The sequence below is a fragment of the Apis florea genome, unplaced genomic scaffold (assembly GCF_048593485.1).
Source record: "Apis florea isolate Af1SG1 unplaced genomic scaffold, ASM4859348v1 contig_2272_pilon, whole genome shotgun sequence".
NCBI classification, from domain to species: domain Eukaryota; kingdom Metazoa; phylum Arthropoda; class Insecta; order Hymenoptera; family Apidae; genus Apis; species Apis florea.
In genome coordinates, this window is record NW_028256549.1 from 2,792,489 (window position 1) to 2,811,655 (window position 19,167).

A 19,167-nucleotide genomic window follows, 5' to 3' on the forward strand; every position below is an offset into this window, starting at 1 on the left:
AGTCGATACCACACGCGCGTTTCTCTTTTCTTTCTTTCTCTGTTTTTTCTCGTTCGCGGAAAATAACGGATAGGTGGACACGCGATCTAAAAGGATACTGCTACGGGGAGGGAGAGAGGGAGGAGGGGAAAAATAACGACGGATAGAGAGGGAAGGAGGAGGGAAAGTAAAGCGGGAAATAAAGCGGAGAGCCGACAAAAGAGTACGGTCCGTCATTTAATTCGGTTTGTATCGCGAATCGGTGGTCGATACGCGTGTCGACTACAAACGATACGGTCGATAGGGCCATTCTTCACCACGTAAGTGGGAAACCTGCGGGGAAAATTGCGGCAACGGCTTTTTCGAATAAAAAGCATGTTTCGCCATAAACGCAACCGGGTTTTCGTTCCATCATTCTTCCATCGATATATTTCTCCCATCCATGGTATTTTAACCAGACTCGCGTTAGTCGTTCGATCCACGATCAAAAAATATACAAATTCCTTTACCGAATATCAATATGTGTTGGATAATAAAATCGAGAAAAAAAACTTACTACTACTATTACCGCACTAAAGATTTATCTTCGATATTGTAATAAAAAAAAAAAAAAATCGTCGATGCGCGACGTAAATCTCGTACGTATTACACGAATCTCTGGCTGAAAGGTTTCCCATCCTGTCGAAGTTAAAATTAAAATTAAAATTGAACGGGAAATACATGCGTTTCGGCCGCAAGTTCCAAGTTAAATTTAGCTTGGACGGACTTGGACACGGTCTTATAAGAAGTCTTAAAAATCTCGATACCTAAGTCTTCGCAATTCAATTACGGTGGGGTTACGCAAAAACTTCTTAAGAATAAAGGGCGAAGACGGGGAGGAAATGGAGGGATCAACAGGAGGCGGTGGCGCGATACCATAACTCGATCGGTTGGCTATCGAGCGGCTGACACGTTCGCGCCGTGGAAAAGGCATCGACTCATCGGCGGCGCCCTCGAGTCGAGGAGGAGGAGGAGGAGGAGGAGGAGGGTATCGACTACTTTTTCTTTTTATCGCCGCTTCGAAAATGACGGGAGGGAGGAAGGGCGGTGAATGGAATTCCCCCAGGAACCAGGGGGGGGGAAGGGAAGGAAATCAAAGAAAAAGATCCTCTCTCGTCGTTGAGTGCCCTCCCTACCCCCTTCCTTCAATTTTTTTGTTTCCAACCGGGCCTAATTCGATCCAATTTCGCGCGGCGCCTCGCTCGATCATCGATCCCTCGATCCCTCTTCCACGAGTTTCGCGAATAATTCCTCGATTCGAGAACGTACCCCTCCCTCCTTCCTTTAGGATAATCGACGATCCTACGATTCGAGAACGCGCCCCTGTCTTCCAAGGACGAGGGAGAGAAATTGGGAGAGAAATCAGGCAGGCGGAGGGGGAGAGTCATCCGATTAAAATCACCTCTCCTTTCGAATTCGTTAAACAGGGGGGGAGGGGGGAGGGGACGTTTACTTGCTCTATGAAATATTGTTTTCACGAACCGCGTAACGTGAATATCGATAGCTCGAGTTGAAGGGAAAAAAAAGAAAAAAAAAAAAAAAAAAAAGAGAAATCGGTGACAACGCGTCTCTTGTTCCCGACTCTTGGGAAGAGAAGCAAGAGAATTTGCTAACCTAATGCATAATACAAACAATACTCTCTGTATCCACGGAGCGAATTCGAGAGCGCTCCTCTGGCGTCGTTTCATCGCTGAAAGCGCAAGATAAACGATAATATTGCGCAACGGCGCATAATCAGCGAGAGAATAGAGACGAAAAGAATGGAGAGAGAGAGAGAGAGAGAGAGAGAGGTACGCAGGATGCGGAGGAAAGAACACAGCGCGGGAATTGTTTCAAGGATAACCGGTCGAATCGGACATCCTTAGAAAAGTTTCGTCGTTCGAACCGCGTCGACGACGACGACGAGCGATACAACGACACTTTAGAAACTTCGTCCTTTCTCTCGCTCTCGTTCTCCATCGGCGCAGCCACACGTTCCCCTTTCCCTCTCCTCGCCCTGGATCTGCGAATCCAGACCGGTATCGGTTGGCTACGCTCGCTCGTGTTAAAATCAACTCTCCGCCCTTCCTCGTAATTGACCTATTTCTCGAACGTATCCCGCGATATTCCAGTCCACGGCCAAGTAAGTAAGTAAGTAAGTAAGTTGGAAAGGAGTTCGGTTAATTCGTTTCGATTCGAGGGTGTATAAGAGTGTCGAAGGTGGCGAATCGGACGAATATCCCACACGTCCAATTTTTTTATTCGTTAATTCGAATGGAAAGATTCGTGCGAAATTATCATCCATCTAGAAGATTCTCGATTCAAATTAACAAAGATATTCGACGAATGTGGTTTGTCTTATTTGTATAAAATAAGACCGATTAAAATCGAAATATCGTCCGAGATATACAAATACAAATTCGAAAATAATTTTCAAATGATTGGAACAGTTCGATTCGTTGTTGAAATTTGTCTCGGGCAAAGAGTTGCAAAGGATTCGATCCGACGAAGCGAGTATAATCGATCCTTTCCTTCGACTCGACTCGATTCGATTCGACAGTAATTCGTTATTATTCCGGGTTCCGGTTTTAGCGCGCAACTCGGGAGATGGAACACGCCTTTAATTAAATCGTCCTAGACGACTGTTCCCGTGAATCCAAGTCCGAGGGATCGTCCGTAAACTCCGCGGGGAAAGAATAATCATCCCCTTTCTCCTCCAATTAGGGGAGAATATTCTTACTCGGGGGCTAAATACGAATTATTGGAATCCGGTCTAATTTAATTTCATTCGGTGGTGAAGAGGCGCGACGGCCGGCACGGACGAAGAATGAAAAAGAAAAGAAAAAGGAAAGGAGAGCGAAGGTGGACGAAGAGAGAGAACGTTCGAAAGACGTGGCACTTTAAAAAGTAAAATAGGCGCGAAACGAAGGAAAGAAAGGAAACCTAGGGGAAGAAAAGAAAAGAAAAGGAGAGAGAGACGCGAACAGCCCTTTTCACCGAGAAAAACTGCTCGTTACAGGCAAAATTCAATTTAATCGGTTACGGCGGGACCGCGCGAGGAATCGCGAAAACTCGAACAACGCGCGGCGTGTCGCGCGGCAAACAACACGTGCGCGCACCGAGAATATGCTCCGCGAAACTTGTTTTATTGATTAACAATCGAATTACGCCCAATCGTCGGTGCATTGATTTGAATCATCACCCGCCCCCCGTTTTCACGCGCCGTTTCCACCTCGGCTACCTTTTAAAAATCGTCTCCCTCTCCTCCGTCGCATATATTTTTACACTCTCCGTTATTTCACGCTCCCTACAATTCTTTTTAATCGGTATACAACGTTGATTAATTCGTCGTATGCCACCCCCTCGCCACCCCGTCCTTTGTTCCGTGCGATTGATTAACGAACAAGGCGGGGGAGGGGAAGAAAAAAGCGATGGTCGTGCGAGTTCCGCTTCCGTCTTAGGAAGACGATTTTATCCTCCTCCCTGTCGATCCTTTTCGTTCGACGAAGGGGAAGAGAAATGGGTGCTCGCAATCTGCAAAGCATATCTCCGTTTCATTTCTTCGTTTCGTAAAACCCGGCGTGAATATATATCCGGAGAGAATTATTCGATTGCCCCGTTAACGATGTAACGCCAATTATTTATCACCGCCACGATAATTAATGCAAAGCCGTTAATGAAAGCTCGCGGCCGGTTGCGCAAGAGGGCAGGCATAGCGACGTTTTCCAACCCAACGAATGCCGGCTCGGAAATTTGTAACCGAGGAGAATCGAAGGCGTGGACGCCGCGTTGCGTCGATCGGAACGTCGATCGGATCGCTGGCGGTGACGTTGATTTGAATCATCACTGTCGGACGTTTAATTAGCCGATTCGAATCGATCGATCATCCATCAATTTTTTCCGATTCTATGGAGAATTATTCGTGTATAACGAACGAATGGGATAAGTGGGATAAGTAGGGATTCCTCCTCGAGGAATGGGGGGGGGGGGGTTAAGGAGGACGGAACGTCATCCTTAAATCCCGGCTTAATTACCCTAAGTAGCGGGACGTTAAGTACACATTTTATCCCCGCCATTTTCGCTCCCTATAATTTGTAACCCTCGAGTGTGAAAAGCTTCGAACCGAGAACAGAGCCCGCGCCGGTTATGAATACGTGGAGCGCTGGCGACCGGCCAGGAGACCCCTGCACCCCGTCTCCTCCCTTGTTTTGAACGAGTTAGGCGTCGCACGAAATTAATCGACTGGTTGGAAATTAAGGGGGAAAAAAAAAAAAAAAAAAAAAACGAATCTAATCCCCGTGCGTCGTCGGTTGAAAGCGAGTTTATATTCGTTTCCAATAATTCGTGCCTTTCTTTCGTAACAACGAACAACTTCATCGATCGCATCTCCTCGAAAACTCTTAACTCTTGTCCGACGCGAAGGAAACGGTACGGCGATAAATCGAAACGCGATTGTACGATAATAATATTTCGAATGGGAAGCGGCGTTCCGGTTCAAGATGGAATTTTCTAAGCGATTTGCCGCCACGCATCATCGGAAGATTCGGCCCGTTATCGCGGGCTGGCAATCGGGCGGCGCAATTACACACGGGTACACCGTCAATTAGGCAAGTTTAATCGATAATCGGATTATCAGTGATACGAGGGGGGAGGGAGGGAGAGGGGGTTTATCCTGCACCGTTGCACCCAACCGATCCGCTCGAATCGAGAAAATCGGTTCGATCGGGGAAAAGTCGAGTTAATTTAATCGTTTTAACATTCGAGCAATTATGCAACGCGGCGTCCTTTTCGCGGCGTGACAAACGCGCGGCCATTGTAACCTATCGTGTATACACGCGATCGTTTCGCCTCTTCCGTACCTTCCAATTACGTAGCGCGTATCCCACTCGATTATCCGTTATGGGCCGCAACTCGATTATAATTTCGCGTACGCGAAACCTTTACGGTCTACCGTTATTTATTACTCGTTGTGTACAACAACGCCTCGATCACACATCTTTATCGATCGACGCGGCCTAGTCGAACGAGACTCGACGTCCGGCCGAAGCGCTAATTCGAGTCGACCAATTTCGAACGCGGGGGGAACGTGTCCCGAAGTTTTCACCTCTAGGTTTTTCCATCCAGCCACGTTCTCGCCATTTATCTCCGACTATCGCTTCGATCGCGATCATTGGAGGCAATGGAAACGGGGCGAGCAGCCTTCTTCCCTCCCCCTTCCCTTTCTATCCGCTAACTCGAGATCCGCGGATCGCCGTAATTGCAGTTGTTGCGCATCGAGGAGCAAGACCTAGACGCGAGGGATAATTGAGTTGTCTTATTCCTGGAAACGGAAAACGCGGAGGACTCGCAGGCGTAACAAAGAAGTGCTTCTTGGACACGCAGGATACCCTTTGTCTCGAATCGCGTAAAAGTGCACTCGTCCACTTTGCGAAAACGAAAAGAAAAACTTTAAGGAAATAACTAGTAAACCAAACTAGATTCTAATTCACCGCCGAATATTATTTAATTGCGATTGAAAAACGCTTTTTCCTTCCCTATATTTCCCTGCTGCTTTTTTACCTTTTCTCGTCGTCCATTCCGCTTCATCGTAAAGTAGTTTGCATTACTCTTTGCCGTAGCCATCTATCGGAAAGCTCTCGACGGGATCTCTCCGCGAGCTCTCTCTGTGGAAGGACGAGTATGGATTCAACAAGTTAGGCGAATTATTAAGAGTATAACGACGGTTCCAGGTCGAAGTTCGGTGAGAAACGTCGATCGGCGGCGTTATACACGCGATCAAGTTTCGAGCGGTGGCGAAGTTGCGGTTAGACCAGTTCGAACTCGTACGGTGTACGAAATTATATCGCGCTCGTATACTGCTTCTTGTCGGCGCACTCGACTGTCCGCTTACTCGAGTTCCACTACGTGGAGCTGGGATCGGATATTCCTCGTACACTCTTTGTGTATCGCGGAGTTAACGAAATTTCCAGCAAACGGTTGGTTCCGCTCCGCTCTACTCCTTTCGTGACCCATCGTACTATCCCCAAGATTCCCTTCCCGAGAACTCGACGCTTTCCAATTATTTTCGTTCGTTATCAACCGACCGACCAACCGCCAACTCGCTTACTCGCCAACTCGAAAAAGACCCTCCTTCCTTCCTTCCTTCCTTCCTTCCTTCCTTTCTCACTCCCTCCTTCCCTCGACTTTCCACGCTTCTTCTTCGCGCTTCCTCGTCCATGTTACACGACAATGGAATAAATTTCCGTGACTCGTGAGTCGACAACGTTAAAGGCTCCACCTCGAGGTGGCCGTGGTACTTCGCCTAACAATCGCGCGCCACGAGTGGCGTGATTACGATGAAAACTTTGCGTATCCGTGTATTCCGTCGGCGCGGAATTAGGAGACGCCGCTTCTACTTCGCAAACTTCCCGAGTCCCCCCTCCTCCCCTTTCTTCCAAGATAAATCACCGGTGTATTGTTCCACTTGGTGGCTTCGACGGTAATGATGCTCGTTAAACGTCTTCGAAACGCATCGATTTTACGTAATCGCACGCTTACGCGGAAGAATCGCCTCTGCTTGAGAATCTGTCCCTTCTCCTCCTCGTCGAGGATATGGAGGATAATGGAGGATGGCGAGAGAGGAAATTCGCGAAACGAACGTAAGGAGGAGGGAGAGGGGAATTCGACGTAACCTACGTTATGGAAACGCAACTGCTTGCTTCTTCTTTCGAGAACTTCTCCTTCTTCGAGCTCCGTACCGTACACGTTGAATAGGCTCGTATCTGGCTCGTTTCCAAACGAGGTCCGCTGCGAGGATGACGATCAAAATGAGATTCTCGGTTCAATGGCGGGGATCGGGCGAGGATTACGCGTCCTCTGTCGAAGGACGTCAACCGGCGAATGAACTGCGTCGGTTCGGTGACCAGCCAACAAACTCTCCTCCCCCTCCACCGGCCCTTTTTCTTTCTTTCTTTCGGTATTTTGCCAACCTTTGATGATTTATTCCGCCAAGAGGTCGGTAGGGGAAGGGAGGAGAGATAAATCTAAATTATCTTCGGGACTTCCGGCGATTTATACAACCGAAGCTTTCCGCTGCTTTTTTTTTCCATTGTCATTCTCTCTCTCTCTCTCTCTCTCTTTCTTCCTTTCTATCTACAAAACGCTTTTGTCCGCGAGTTTCGACGGGGAACACGAAATTCCAGAGAGCAAAAAGCGGCGGGAGAGCGGGATATATCCGCGTTGATCGGATCGGGTTGTCGAAAACGCAGGATCGTTTGAAGCGAGGCGCGTACACACACACACACACACACACACACACACACACACACACACCGTCAAAAAGGAATATATATCCGCGTTGTGTACACGTACTCGTACCGGTTCAACGCCGGTTTTCAAGCGAGCAGTCCTCCTGATTTTTTCAAGCTTTTCTTTTTCTTTCCCCCCCCCCCCTCTCTCTACCGTGCGTTAAAATTAAAATTAAAAAGTCAATTTTCAAAAATTTCATTCAACCACGCGTTCTCGCACGGTTTCTCTCTACCCTTCATCTTTATTACACGCATACATCGAGGCTCTCGCTTTGCACCTAGATTCTCTCTCTCTCTCTCTCTCTCTCTCTCTCTCTCTCTCTCTGTCGTCCATGAAAAACTTCAAAGGTCGGTCGAAAAATCTCTTTTCGCGTGGTAAACGATTCCACCGGAATTCAAATTCCTATCTGTGTGTGTGTGTGTGTGTGTGTATCGTATTGGAACGTATCGAAGGTGGGCGGAAATTGGTGGCAAAACTCACCCAACACGGTGCCCACGTAAGAGTGCGACGTGTCGAAGTGGATGGGGCCGTTCGTGTTCTCGAACGTCGCGTCCTGGCTGAACAGGCTCCTGTCTCGAACCAAGCGTAATGTCCATTGTCTGAAAACAAGTTATATAATCGGTTATTGTAATAATAATAATAATAATGGAGCATTATATTCTAATATTCCGACACGCAAAAAAAAAAAAGAAAAAAAAAAACAAAATCACGATATCATCTTTCCTTTTCGCCTTCGCGTTTCTCACGAAGCACGTGCAAATTGTTTCTTCGAGCGTGGAACGAGGTATCGATCGGCGTATTCGTATTAATTACGGGTTAATTTTAATAGAAGCGTATTCGTGCGACGAGAAGACTGGTGCACGCATGCATGGTGTATTTATTTCGTTTCGTTCGTCACGTAGCCTACGCTGCCTGGATGTCTCGCGTTTCAACGAATCGAAAGTTTATCGTCGGCGCAAAGGTAATCGCGGATGCAATATTACGGGCAAACAAGCGACCTTTACACAGATAGGTTTGTAGGAAAACTAGTGCTCCTAAAAATTCTCGGCATTTCTCTTACTGAATTCCTGAGACGATTCTCCGAATTCGACACGCGTGAACGCGTCTCTCTCTCTCTCTCTCTCTCTCGCTTCTTTTGCGGAAAAACCTTCGAAATAAAGTCGAGAATAAGATTTCGACTCTCCATCAGCATTTAGCCACACTCGATCGAACCTGTCGTCGAAGCCGCCGCCTCCTCCTCCTCCTCCTCTCACCGGAGTCCTGTTCTCGAGTAATAATCGGAAGAGAAATCTGTGGAGGAGTCGAGCGCGGTGTCGTTGCACGACGCGCAACGTGATTCAGCGATTGCTGGACGATGACGCGAGCTCAGCCCTTCCCTCGATTCTTCCTTCTCGAACGCAAGGCCGAGAACGGTGGATCGAGGAGAGTTTTCAACAGCGGATATTAAATTTGGAAGCGCGGAAAGGATTGGACGCGGCGCGTGACATTGAATCGGGCAGGGATACGCGAACGAGCGCGCGATGGAATAATCCCGGATTCGAGGGTAAATGGATTAGGTTTAATTAAATTCGCAGCGAGCCAGGATTATTCGAGATACGCGTAGGCCGGCGAAATATTCGATTATCCCAAAGTTGTCGGTTGTTGGCGAATGCTGGGAAAAAAAAAAAAAAAAAAAAAAATAACGGAGGGATGAAGAAGGATTATCGAATTATCCTTGCTAACAAGATCGGCCGGTGTGTATCGAGGATTGTATCGATGATACGAGGAAAATCAAAAAAAAAAGAAAAAAAAAAAAAAGAATACGAACGAAAAAATTGGAAAGAGGGGGAAAAAAAGAAGAAAGGAAAAGAAAGGAAAAGCGGAGATTTAGATTTAAAAACGAGGGATGCAAATTGGGAGGAAATAATATGGCGAAATTATAATCGTTGGAACGGTTTCACGGATTCGTAGAATTTCTCGTATCGCGGCGAACGAGATTTCGTTTGAAATTCTCCACGATGTTCTACACAATCGAAGCGGGAAAGGGGAATGGAGGATCCTTTGCTCCTTTGTCTGGCGAAAAGAATTTAATACGGCGCATTACCATAAAGAAACGAGGCACGGTACGACGAGGCGGCGGCATTACGCAAGGTATCAACGGAAGAGCAACAATTAGTCGTGGATCCTTGTACCGGTCTCGCCGCATCTCTCTCACCAATTATTCTCCTTGCTCGATGATCATAGCTATTCCCGATAACGGCGCTATTCCCTCCTTTGCCGCGCTTTTGTTCCGCCAAATTGGCCCCGTTTAAGAGATTCGTGAAAAAGGAGAGGTTGGTTGGGTTCCTCGAGTGATTCAAGGTTGACGTTGATTCTTTCAAGTTATTCGTTGGCGGGTGGGGGAAGGAAGCGATATCGCCGATTTATAGCCGCAACTTATTCTCGCGGCCGAGCTTATCTCGCTCGGACACTTCTGAAAAGTCAGTTTCGTAGCCCCTGGTAATCCCTGAAAGAGCAACACGGATCCCTCATAAACTTTTTAAAACCATCGGCCAAAACGCTCCACCGAATCCCCTCGCGACGAATCCAATAATAACGGAGAATCCGATCAACCAAATCTAATAATGCCTTTGTTTATTTCACGCGTGTATATTTCAACGTAGAAGCAACTAAAAGCGGGGAGGGAAAGAGGAACGAATTTTCTTTGCTCCTTTACTTCTTACTCTCTCTCCTTCTATCGTATCAATCGCGCGATTTTGATGCAATTTCGTTTTGAAACGATTACATTTAATCAAATATTTAATCGATGGAAACAGCGTTCGACTTTTGGATCGCGACTTTTGGATCCTCGAAAGCGCGCGCAACCTCCCGTCTTTTGTTTCGCGGCCGTCGGTGATTAGACGCCTTCGTGTGCACGATTGAATCGCAACCTGTGCCCACGTGCGGCAAAACTGGATCTCGCCCATTCAGTCTGCCGACTATATTCGGCAAGCTCGGCGTGCGTTGGCAATGCGATTGTACGGGGTGATGCTCCGCGAATCCACAACTTCTGCATTTCCGTTCAAATAACCTACAACGTTCGTATTGTCATCCGTGGGATTCTCGAAAACCAAATCTTCGTGTACAAACCCTTCGATTGATAAAGACGTTGATCGAGTTCTAATCGGAATTTCGCTTCGTTAAAATAACGTCCGTGGGATTCTCGAAGACCAAATTACACGTGTATCTCCGTATACAAACCCTTCGATTGATAAAAAATGTTGATCGAGTTTTACGGAATTTTGCTTCTATAGATGAAAAGACACATGGCAGCGATAGATGATAGAGCGAGGGAGTATAAATAAAGGAGAATCGGCGCCGAGTGAAATGCGTAATTGACAATAAAAGTTTGCCAAAGTCGATGACTCGCCTCGTAAATATAATTTCCCTGGAAAAGAGAGGAAATTCCGCTCCCGTCGCGACAAAGGAAGCGTACGCAATAAACCGGTGAGTTTTTAAATCGCGTCGATTTTCACGAGCGCGTACGGGAAGGGAGTGAGTGCGCGCGTGTCAGTCCATCCCTTCCCCTCCAGTTATCTTGCCAGTTTGTACCAGGTGCACGAGGGGTGAAAACACGAAGGGAGAGTGGCGAAAGAAAAAGAGGAGGTACGGTTGGTACGACATCGAGAGAGAGGGGATCTCCATCTACCTCTCTGCTTTACATTTTATTGCTTGCCGTGAATTCGACCGATTTGCATAAAGAGACGAACGCCCACGTTGCTCCCCGGTTATTCACTCCGCCGAGAGAATCGCGCGAGGAGAAGAAGAAGAAGAAGAAGTAGCGAACCTTTTCAGCCGATTCGCCCTTTTCCTCGAGGAGAGGAGAATTTTCGCGCAAACTCTCGCCAAAGAAGGAGGAGGAAACCGGTTTGTCGCGTGGTACGCGGGGACAAAGAGGCGAGTGTGTGCGGCACGCGGGCTATGCGAAACTCGAGCGAAGCTGTGGAGAGGCGCGTGGGTGGGTGGGGCCCGAAAACGGATCGAATTCATGACGAAAGGCAATTTCGTTTCTGGCCGAGCGCGTCCTTCGCGACTGAAATTTAATTAACCGTCGGGCTGGTTTTGCCTCGATTCGGAGCGGAGATCAAAGCTCTCTCTCTCTCTCTCCTCGTCATGGCTTCTTTTTTTTCTCTCTCTCCAACCGTTTCCACCGACGCGGCAGATAAATAGATCTTGGTTAATTGCTATTAAGCGATCGAGCAGCTGGTAATTGGTCTTTTCGGCGGGGCAGAGGATAAGAGGCGATTCGAACTGATTTCAATCTGGGTTTATGGAAAGAAGAAAGGCGGGAATGGAACGGATTCGAGGAGCTGCGGATGAAAACGCGATTAGAATTGGAAGGAGAGAAAAAAAGAAAAGAAAAGAAAAACCGAGTCTAATTGCTTGCTCTTGCGGTTCGATATATCCCGTTGACTTTCCAGTTACTGTTGTTTGATTCCGGCTCACGACGATCAATCGACTGCAAGTCCTTTTATTAGTCTACCTATATATATATATATATATATATATAAGTTTGAACTTCGCAGAAGCTTATTTTAATTCGAGGAAGAAATTTTACCGTTGTAGAAACCGTCGTCGTCGTGTTTTCGTTCATAAATTCCAATTGCTCGCGCGTCAATGGAAATTAAAGCTATTGTATTTTGTAACGGATTCGATGGATTTGTAAAAAAAAAAAAATAAATAAAAAAATTGAGCGCGGATCCGATATAATCGCGAGAGAAATTAATTGGCGAAGAGATTACGCGTTAACGGCATTTTAATTGTCAGTTCGAAAATTTTGAAATTTATTCCTCGAGATAAGATTGTAAATCCGTTCCTGCACCTCCTTTCGCGACGTTTACGCTGGAAAATTTATATTGTCCGGTTTTGTAATTAATTTCATTTAAGAGAAATTCAGGAAAGCAAATATAACGTAATTTTGTGGAAACAAAGGGAATTCTATTATCTCCGCGTTGTATCGCTTCCAAATGTCAGGAAAGCTTTGTTTTCCAGGCTTGATATAATGCCAAGTATTCAGAGTAGTAGTCAACTAACTCTGTTTAATCCACTCTTTGCCCGTGCATCTTCATACCAGCAGATTTTTTAAGGTCGCGCACACATTTTCGACACTTTTATTTTTCACTAACGATTGCCAATTGTTATTGAGAATGATTGAGCGAATATCCAAATCGCTTATCTTAAGCTCGGGTACCCAAACGATAAAAAAAAAAAGTAGAAAAGTAAAAAAAAAAAAAAAAAATAATAATTCTCCAACTTACTCTCAAAAGAGTATTCGCGTCTCTTCAAGATTATTCGAATGAAAATCGATCGAGCAAACACAACTATGCCGCGCAGCGTAAGAACGCAACACAAAAATTCGACGAGACGAAATCGAATAAATGTAATACCGCGTGCAAAATCCTCTCCCTTTCTTTTTCTTTTTTATTCTCACTATTCGCCCGGTCGACTCGGCTCGAAATTTATCCCTTTCAAATCCGAATCGTCATCCTATTTAAATTACGTTCGAGGGCACAACACGCACCTTGACCTTAATCGGTTATTCTAGGTCTATCGACCTAGCCAGACAAGTTGTCTAAGAATTTATCGAGCAAGAATTCCAACACACGGGTGAAAATCTCTTTAAGAATCGGGCCGTCCACTTTCCCGTGGACGTGGAAAAAGGAAAGAAAGGAAATGGTTGCTTTCCAAGAGTATTATTCTTCTCGAAAGGAAGAATTCTCGTCTGCCCCGAAACCTGCCGCTTTAAGCGAGTGAAAAAAAAATTTATAACGAGAGACGAGACTGGTTGGTAATGGCGAGGATTTTAAGAAGGGTTAGAAAAATTGTGAGCAAAAATAGGCCGCCTTGTCTCTCTTTGATCCGAGCGGCGAAGGAGAGGAAGCTTCGTGGCTGGCACGGTAATTCGTTAAAGAATCTTTTAATGTCGTGTTCATTTCGCGTTTGCAATTTGCCCGGGAAAAATGTGTCGTGACCCGGCCGCGTGCACGTAGTTACTTTTACTTGGGGAGAGGGGAAAAAAAAGAACTCACTTGTCGAGCGCTTTCAACTGCAGCAGCAAAGGCCGATTGTCGGCCACATCGTTGGAGACATCGCGGCGCATCCGGTTACGATGTTGTCTCAAGGCCGCGGTATCATAGGAGGCCACCTCGTAATAACCGATGTAAGAGCCGTGCGTGATACCTGGAACAAATGGAGAGAAAAAGAGAGACGATCCTTTCGTTAGTTGATTTGTAGCGAGCGAGCGAGAGAGAGAGAGAGAGAGAGAGAGAGAGAGAGAGAGAGAGAGAGAAAAGAAAGAAAGGAAAAGCAGTGAAATCGTATCCCGTAAAAAAAAAAAAAAAAAAAAATATCTGTAAGAATGGAGAAACGATTGATCCGTGAATTCCACATGAATTTCGTTGCCTTACGATTTATTTTACGCAACGTGATCGGATGGAATAGCGAGGAATAATGGTCCGATGATCTCCTCTCGCCTCGCAGTTCAGCCAACGCGAAATTCGCGAAGCCAAAGGAACGACAAGGAGAGACTGCAAAGAGATCTTGCAAAACCCGAAACTTCTGGACTTTCGCTATTGCGACGGGGGGGGGGGGGGCGGAGGTTGGTGAGAATTTCGTCAGATTCGAATCAGAGGCAGACTTTGCCCCCTCCGGTAAGAGGAAGTGAAGTTCGCGCGGATATCTTTCTTCTCGGTCGGATTAATTTTCAAAATTAAACTCTCTGCGCGATAAAAGAAAAAGATATATATATATATATATATATATATATATATATCAACCGATCTGATCATCGCTTCTCTACGCTTTGATTCTACGAGAAGAAGAAGAAAAAGATCTTCTCGTCGACCGTACGCGAGAGAGAGAGAGAGAGAGAGAGAGAGGAACATTTGACGAGGAAAGGACTGGTTGGAGAAGCTCTCGAACTCTGGAAATCCTCTTAGGGAAAAGGCTAACTCAGATTTCGAGCGAATAGAAAACGGGAAAATGTTTTGCTTCCACGTTTCGATCGATACATCCATCGAAGATAGGGATCAAGAAAGAGGTAAGGAGTGCACTTGCAATCAGAGTGCCATTCGGAGTCGTGTTTCCATTGTTGAACTCTCGGTGAGTAGCGATCAAGAACAAAGGACAAGACACTCGGAGGGGAAACAAAGCGGAGTGTGTGCGTCTACCGTTGAAGCGTTGCGCTCTCGTGCCATCGAATCGAGCATAGTTTAACGGCACCTCGTGGCGTTCTCCAAGCCGCATCGGCTTACAGCTTACGCAACACCTTCCAATAATCTAATTACCGTGGCTCGTTATCGATGCGTTGGCCCGCGGCGGATTGCAATCCAACCACCCTCTAACGGACACTTTGTATCGGATTTTCCCATCGAGAATAGGTTCCTAGGCCACGGCAACTGTCCGACCGGCAACCTCATTTTCCACGCTTCTCTCTCTCTCTCTCTCTCTCTCTCTCTCTCTCTCTCTGCGTGCTTCTATCCTCGTCACGTTATCGAGGGGAGGGATAGCTAATTCGCGATCAGAGATAAAAGAAAAAGCGTCTGAAACGTGACTCACCCCCCCCCCCCTCCTCTTTGACGTTATCTCTAATCGAAGCTGATCCTAGTTACACCGGTTAAAGCAAATACATAGGGAAAACACCGGTTACGCAAAGTGCGCGGAATCCTTGCTTGCTACAACAACGGTGGCCGTTTGACCTCTCGAGTAATAGGTATAATTAGGATGTAGCTTGTTTAAAAGGCCAAACGCTGATTGTAGCCGGTAAACAGCGTGAAAGGGGAGGGAGGGGAGAGGTTTTCGATCGAAAATCGGACACGATATATATATATATATATATATATATATATATATATATATATATATATATATATATATATATATATATATATATATACGTGTATAATCGGCGCATCTGTTGGTCAAAGAGTTGTTAATGAAGCGGGGAAATTGACGAGGATACACATCTGGTGAATGGGAGATTCGATGAAAGCCGTTCGAAACGTGAACGTGACTCACCTCTGTGCGGTGGCGCGGGATGAAGAGGCGAGGCGATGGCGACGGCGATCAGAAGGCAACCGAACGCCGAAAGAAAGAAAATCGGGGAAATTTCTCCGATTCCTCGAGGATAACGTTGCCCGGGTCCGAAGCGATACATCGCGGCCCTTTGGGCCTCCTTCTGCCCTCCTCTATCCTCCTTCTCCTCTTCCTCCTCCTCCTCCTCCTCCTCCTCCTCCTCCTCCTCCTCTTCCCCTTCTTCGTCAACGGCCAGGGCCGTAGCGCGCATCGGCTCGACGCTCTCCGGCCCAGCAATAACTAATGGCGCTATCTGCCTTTCGTCGAGCAGCCGACCACCACACTTTGCCAGTCACCCACCAGGCTCATCTCTCTTCCTCCTTCGACCACCGTCTCCTTCCCTTTTTCGATCTTCTTTCTCTCCCTCCTCCTCCTCCTCTTCCTCTTCCTCTTCCACCGCCAGCGAACGTGCTTCCGCCACGTCCTCTTTCTCTTCTTCCTCCTCCGTAGATCGCTCAACCTTTCGACCCTCCTCCCACGCTTTCAACCTTCTCCCCCTCGACTCCTACCTTCCACCACGATCGGCACCTCCTCTTCGCCCTCGCCGCCGATCGATCCTATATTCCTGGAAAAGAAGAAAAAAAAACCGCCCGACGAGATTAATTTTTCGAATAGGCTTTCCAAGTATCGCGAGCCGATCTTTTATTTCCCGTACGGCTGACCGAATTATGGCTGCTGACAACAATCTCCGCACACTCTCCGTTACTCGAGAAGATGCGAATCCGAGTTTAATGTTCGATTCGTCTCGAGCGGCACGGATCAGGACGAGCGATTTTACGGGCAACCGTTAATCAGCAATAAATCGGGAGAGAAGAGAATAGAAATGGATGCGAGAGACGCGAAAACACGGGTGCAAGGGCGGATAAGGAAGGCAATTCTTCTCTAAAGAGTCTCCTCGAGGAGTTGTTCCTCGAAAAATTTGCTCGAGAGGTGAACGCGTGGAAGCCAACTTGCGCGATAAATCATCGTCAATGCTCGCCGGTTGATCCTCTGATTCTTCTACGACTTTCCTTCCCAGACCTTGTATCTCCATCGTCGACAAACGATGAATACGAACTGTTTCACCCACCGCGAGATCATCCAACAACTTTTTCGCCGATACTTTTCAAAAGATGCATTACTCTAAAAAAAAAAAAAAAGTATTGCAGGCAAGGCGAGCCTGATTCGAACACTCTTTCGTACTCGAAGTATAGGAATCATCTTCTTCAAAAAATCTTCTTCAAAATGATAGAAAGAAAATGGAAGAAGATGGGAGAAGATGCTCGAAGAAAATTTCTAAACATCTACACGAAACGAATAGAAATCGCGGTCGAAAGGGATATTTGAAAAAAAGCGTTGCTTTAGAACGAAACGTCCATCATCGTGCACAACTTACTACGTCCACCGGCTTGTCGTGGCAAACTTCCGCGGGAAAACGATATCTAGTCTGTCGCCGGCTCGCTTGTTCACCATGTTCGACGCGTTGATTTTTCCATTTTTATATCCGTTTCTTTGGTGTCGCGATGCGATGTATTGAATAACACCGTAACCGTGCAACCAAAACGAGCAGTTTGCTCGAACGGGGTTTCCGCTGCTTCCTTTCGCTTCCTACCGCAGAGCTTTCTTTTTTCTCTCTCTCATTCTTCTCGCGAGCGAAAGCCCTGTTATTCCGTTATTCACAGGATGAATCCTTAAAGTGCGTTGAAAAATGAAAAACGAAGCGACGAAATAACCGAAGAGAATCGGCTTTCGTCGACCCACGGAATCATCGGACGTAATAGGCGGACCAAACAGGCTCACTTCGGTCCGATCTATCTCGCCTCTCTCGAAATATTTACAAACATTCGCGTTTCCATACGATTATTCCCTTCTTTCATCCTCTTTCATTTCATCCTCCATCGGTCGGTGGAGCGCGGTTGGCCTCGCTTTACCACGTCGCCACGGAGGACAAATTCTCTCGCGTGGAAAGGGAGGAGGGGAAAAAAGAGGAGAGGTGGCGGGGAACAAGGGAGAGAATTCGTGCCGCGTCTCTCCGGTGACAATTTGCAAAATTGTCTCGCGCGTACCGCGCTATTCCTCCCGGCCGACGATCCGCGAATGATAATCGTCCCACGTACCGGTACGCGTTACGTCGCTTTGCCTCTCCCTCTCCCCTTCGGCGAATACACGCAAAGAACAATGGAACGAACGAGCAGCCAGCTCGCGGATTTGCCAACGAACACGCGCCAACCTGTCCACGCACCAAATATTTAATACCGGCATTCGTATGCAATCGGTCGCGATAACGTATCAATTGGCCATTATTAGCGGGAATACGCGCGACCAACGCGGCCCAATTGGACGAAACGAGGGTATGCGTGTCGGGCGTAGCGGTAAACCGGCTACGGTTTCACCTATACCGGAGAGAGAACCCAGAATCTCTCCTGGAACGCGATTCAGAGCGTTCGCAGCGTTGCGATTCTCCCCTCTCCGGTCCTTTTCCCTGTCTTTTTCGATTTTGTTTCTTTTTTTCTTTTTTTTTTCTTTTCCAATTTTTACTCCGATTCACCTGTTCGCCTGTTGCAAACGAGTGCAGTTAATTTTCTTGGGGCGGAATTAAACGGAGCGAGGGAACGTTTCTCATTATTCGAAACACTCGTCCCGGGTGAAATTTCTACCGGGTGAACTTTTAAATTAACGTGTCGGATTTAGCCGCGGGAAAATCGGGTCGGAACCGTAAGCCAGGCTCGGCTGTGGACCCGATATAACGGTATTCGATAATACCTGGTTGATTTAGAAGAATTAGGATATTCGAGAATTTATTGCTCGATCGAAATGCACTATTGGGAGCTAATAAAAGAAATTAGATTAACCTCGAAACTCGGCTAAACCATGATTAAAATTAACCAGTAGAAAAAAATTTCTATCTATTTCCGATTCTCACGGTGTCGATAAAAATTTTAAACGAAGAAATTTTAAGGCACGGGACGTGTGTATTATATATTTCTCGAACGTGCGCGAATCCGCGACATAAAACAAACTGAAATTGCTAAAAATGCGTAAAATTCCGAGATAATGTGGGCATAGAGAATCGTGAATTCCGATCGTACACCTCGGCGTTGGCGAATATCGGACAATTTTCCATCGAACGCGACTCGCTGAACCGTTACCTCGTAACGCGTACCAGCGAAACATGTTTTGCGTAATGTCCTAAGCGTTCGTCGATGGAACGTAACACGGGCACAAAGGCCCGGCGGTGCAACCACTCTAAAAAGCAATTATAAAAGAACGACCGAGTCGAAGTCACCAGACTGCAAACTTTCCCGCGAATCAAATTGAGAAAATCTCGGTGATTTCCTCCTGTCGAGCAGATGAAATTACGAAGACGAATCGTGAACGTGCGAGGATTATTAATTCCTGTCTTAAGGCGATTAGCACGAGCCATGATTACGTTCATTTGGGAAATCGCGTCTAAGGGAGGCAAGCCGGAGAGAGTTTCGGGATTATTAATTTCAAGTTTCTATTGTGATTAGTATCGAGTGCCGAAGGAACGATCGAACGGATGAGATCGAATTAGAGAAGGGTTTCCAAGTACAAAGACTCGTAATTTACAGTTAACCATGGATTAACCATTATGTATAATACAGTGTGTTGTTTAAACGGCGTGTCGAATTAACTGAATCGAAATGAGGCAAGTTGTTGCGCAATATCGATGGTATGATATTGGCTAAGCATAGTTTGCAATTACACGGAGCTGGGCAATTCAGCGGGAAACTTCGCCGTCTGATAACATTAATTAGTCTTAACGCATCCTTTTGTATTCGCCGAGCGAGT

The 19,167-nt window shown here is 46.6% G+C and overlaps 1 protein-coding gene across 5 annotated transcripts in view; it reads right to left on the reverse strand.

Annotated features, from left to right (window-relative positions):
• Nucleotides 1–19,167, reverse strand: part of LOC100868097 (disintegrin and metalloproteinase domain-containing protein 10) — a 29,515-nt gene that overhangs the window by 9,108 nt on the left and 1,240 nt on the right. For 3 of the 5 annotated variants that reach the window (XM_086902430.1, XM_086902429.1, XM_086902428.1), the window contains exons 2-4: nucleotides 15,319–15,940; nucleotides 13,332–13,482; nucleotides 7,765–7,883 (exon numbers count right to left, since the gene is read on the reverse strand). In XM_086902430.1, coding sequence (XP_086758556.1) covers nucleotides 7,765–7,883; nucleotides 13,332–13,482; nucleotides 15,319–15,586 — 538 coding nt within the window. In that variant the 5' untranslated portion in view covers nucleotides 15,587–15,940. The remainder of the gene's footprint in view (nucleotides 1–7,764; nucleotides 7,884–13,331; nucleotides 13,483–15,318; nucleotides 15,941–19,167) is intronic. The other 2 variants (XM_086902432.1, XM_086902431.1) reach the window with 1 other exon arrangement.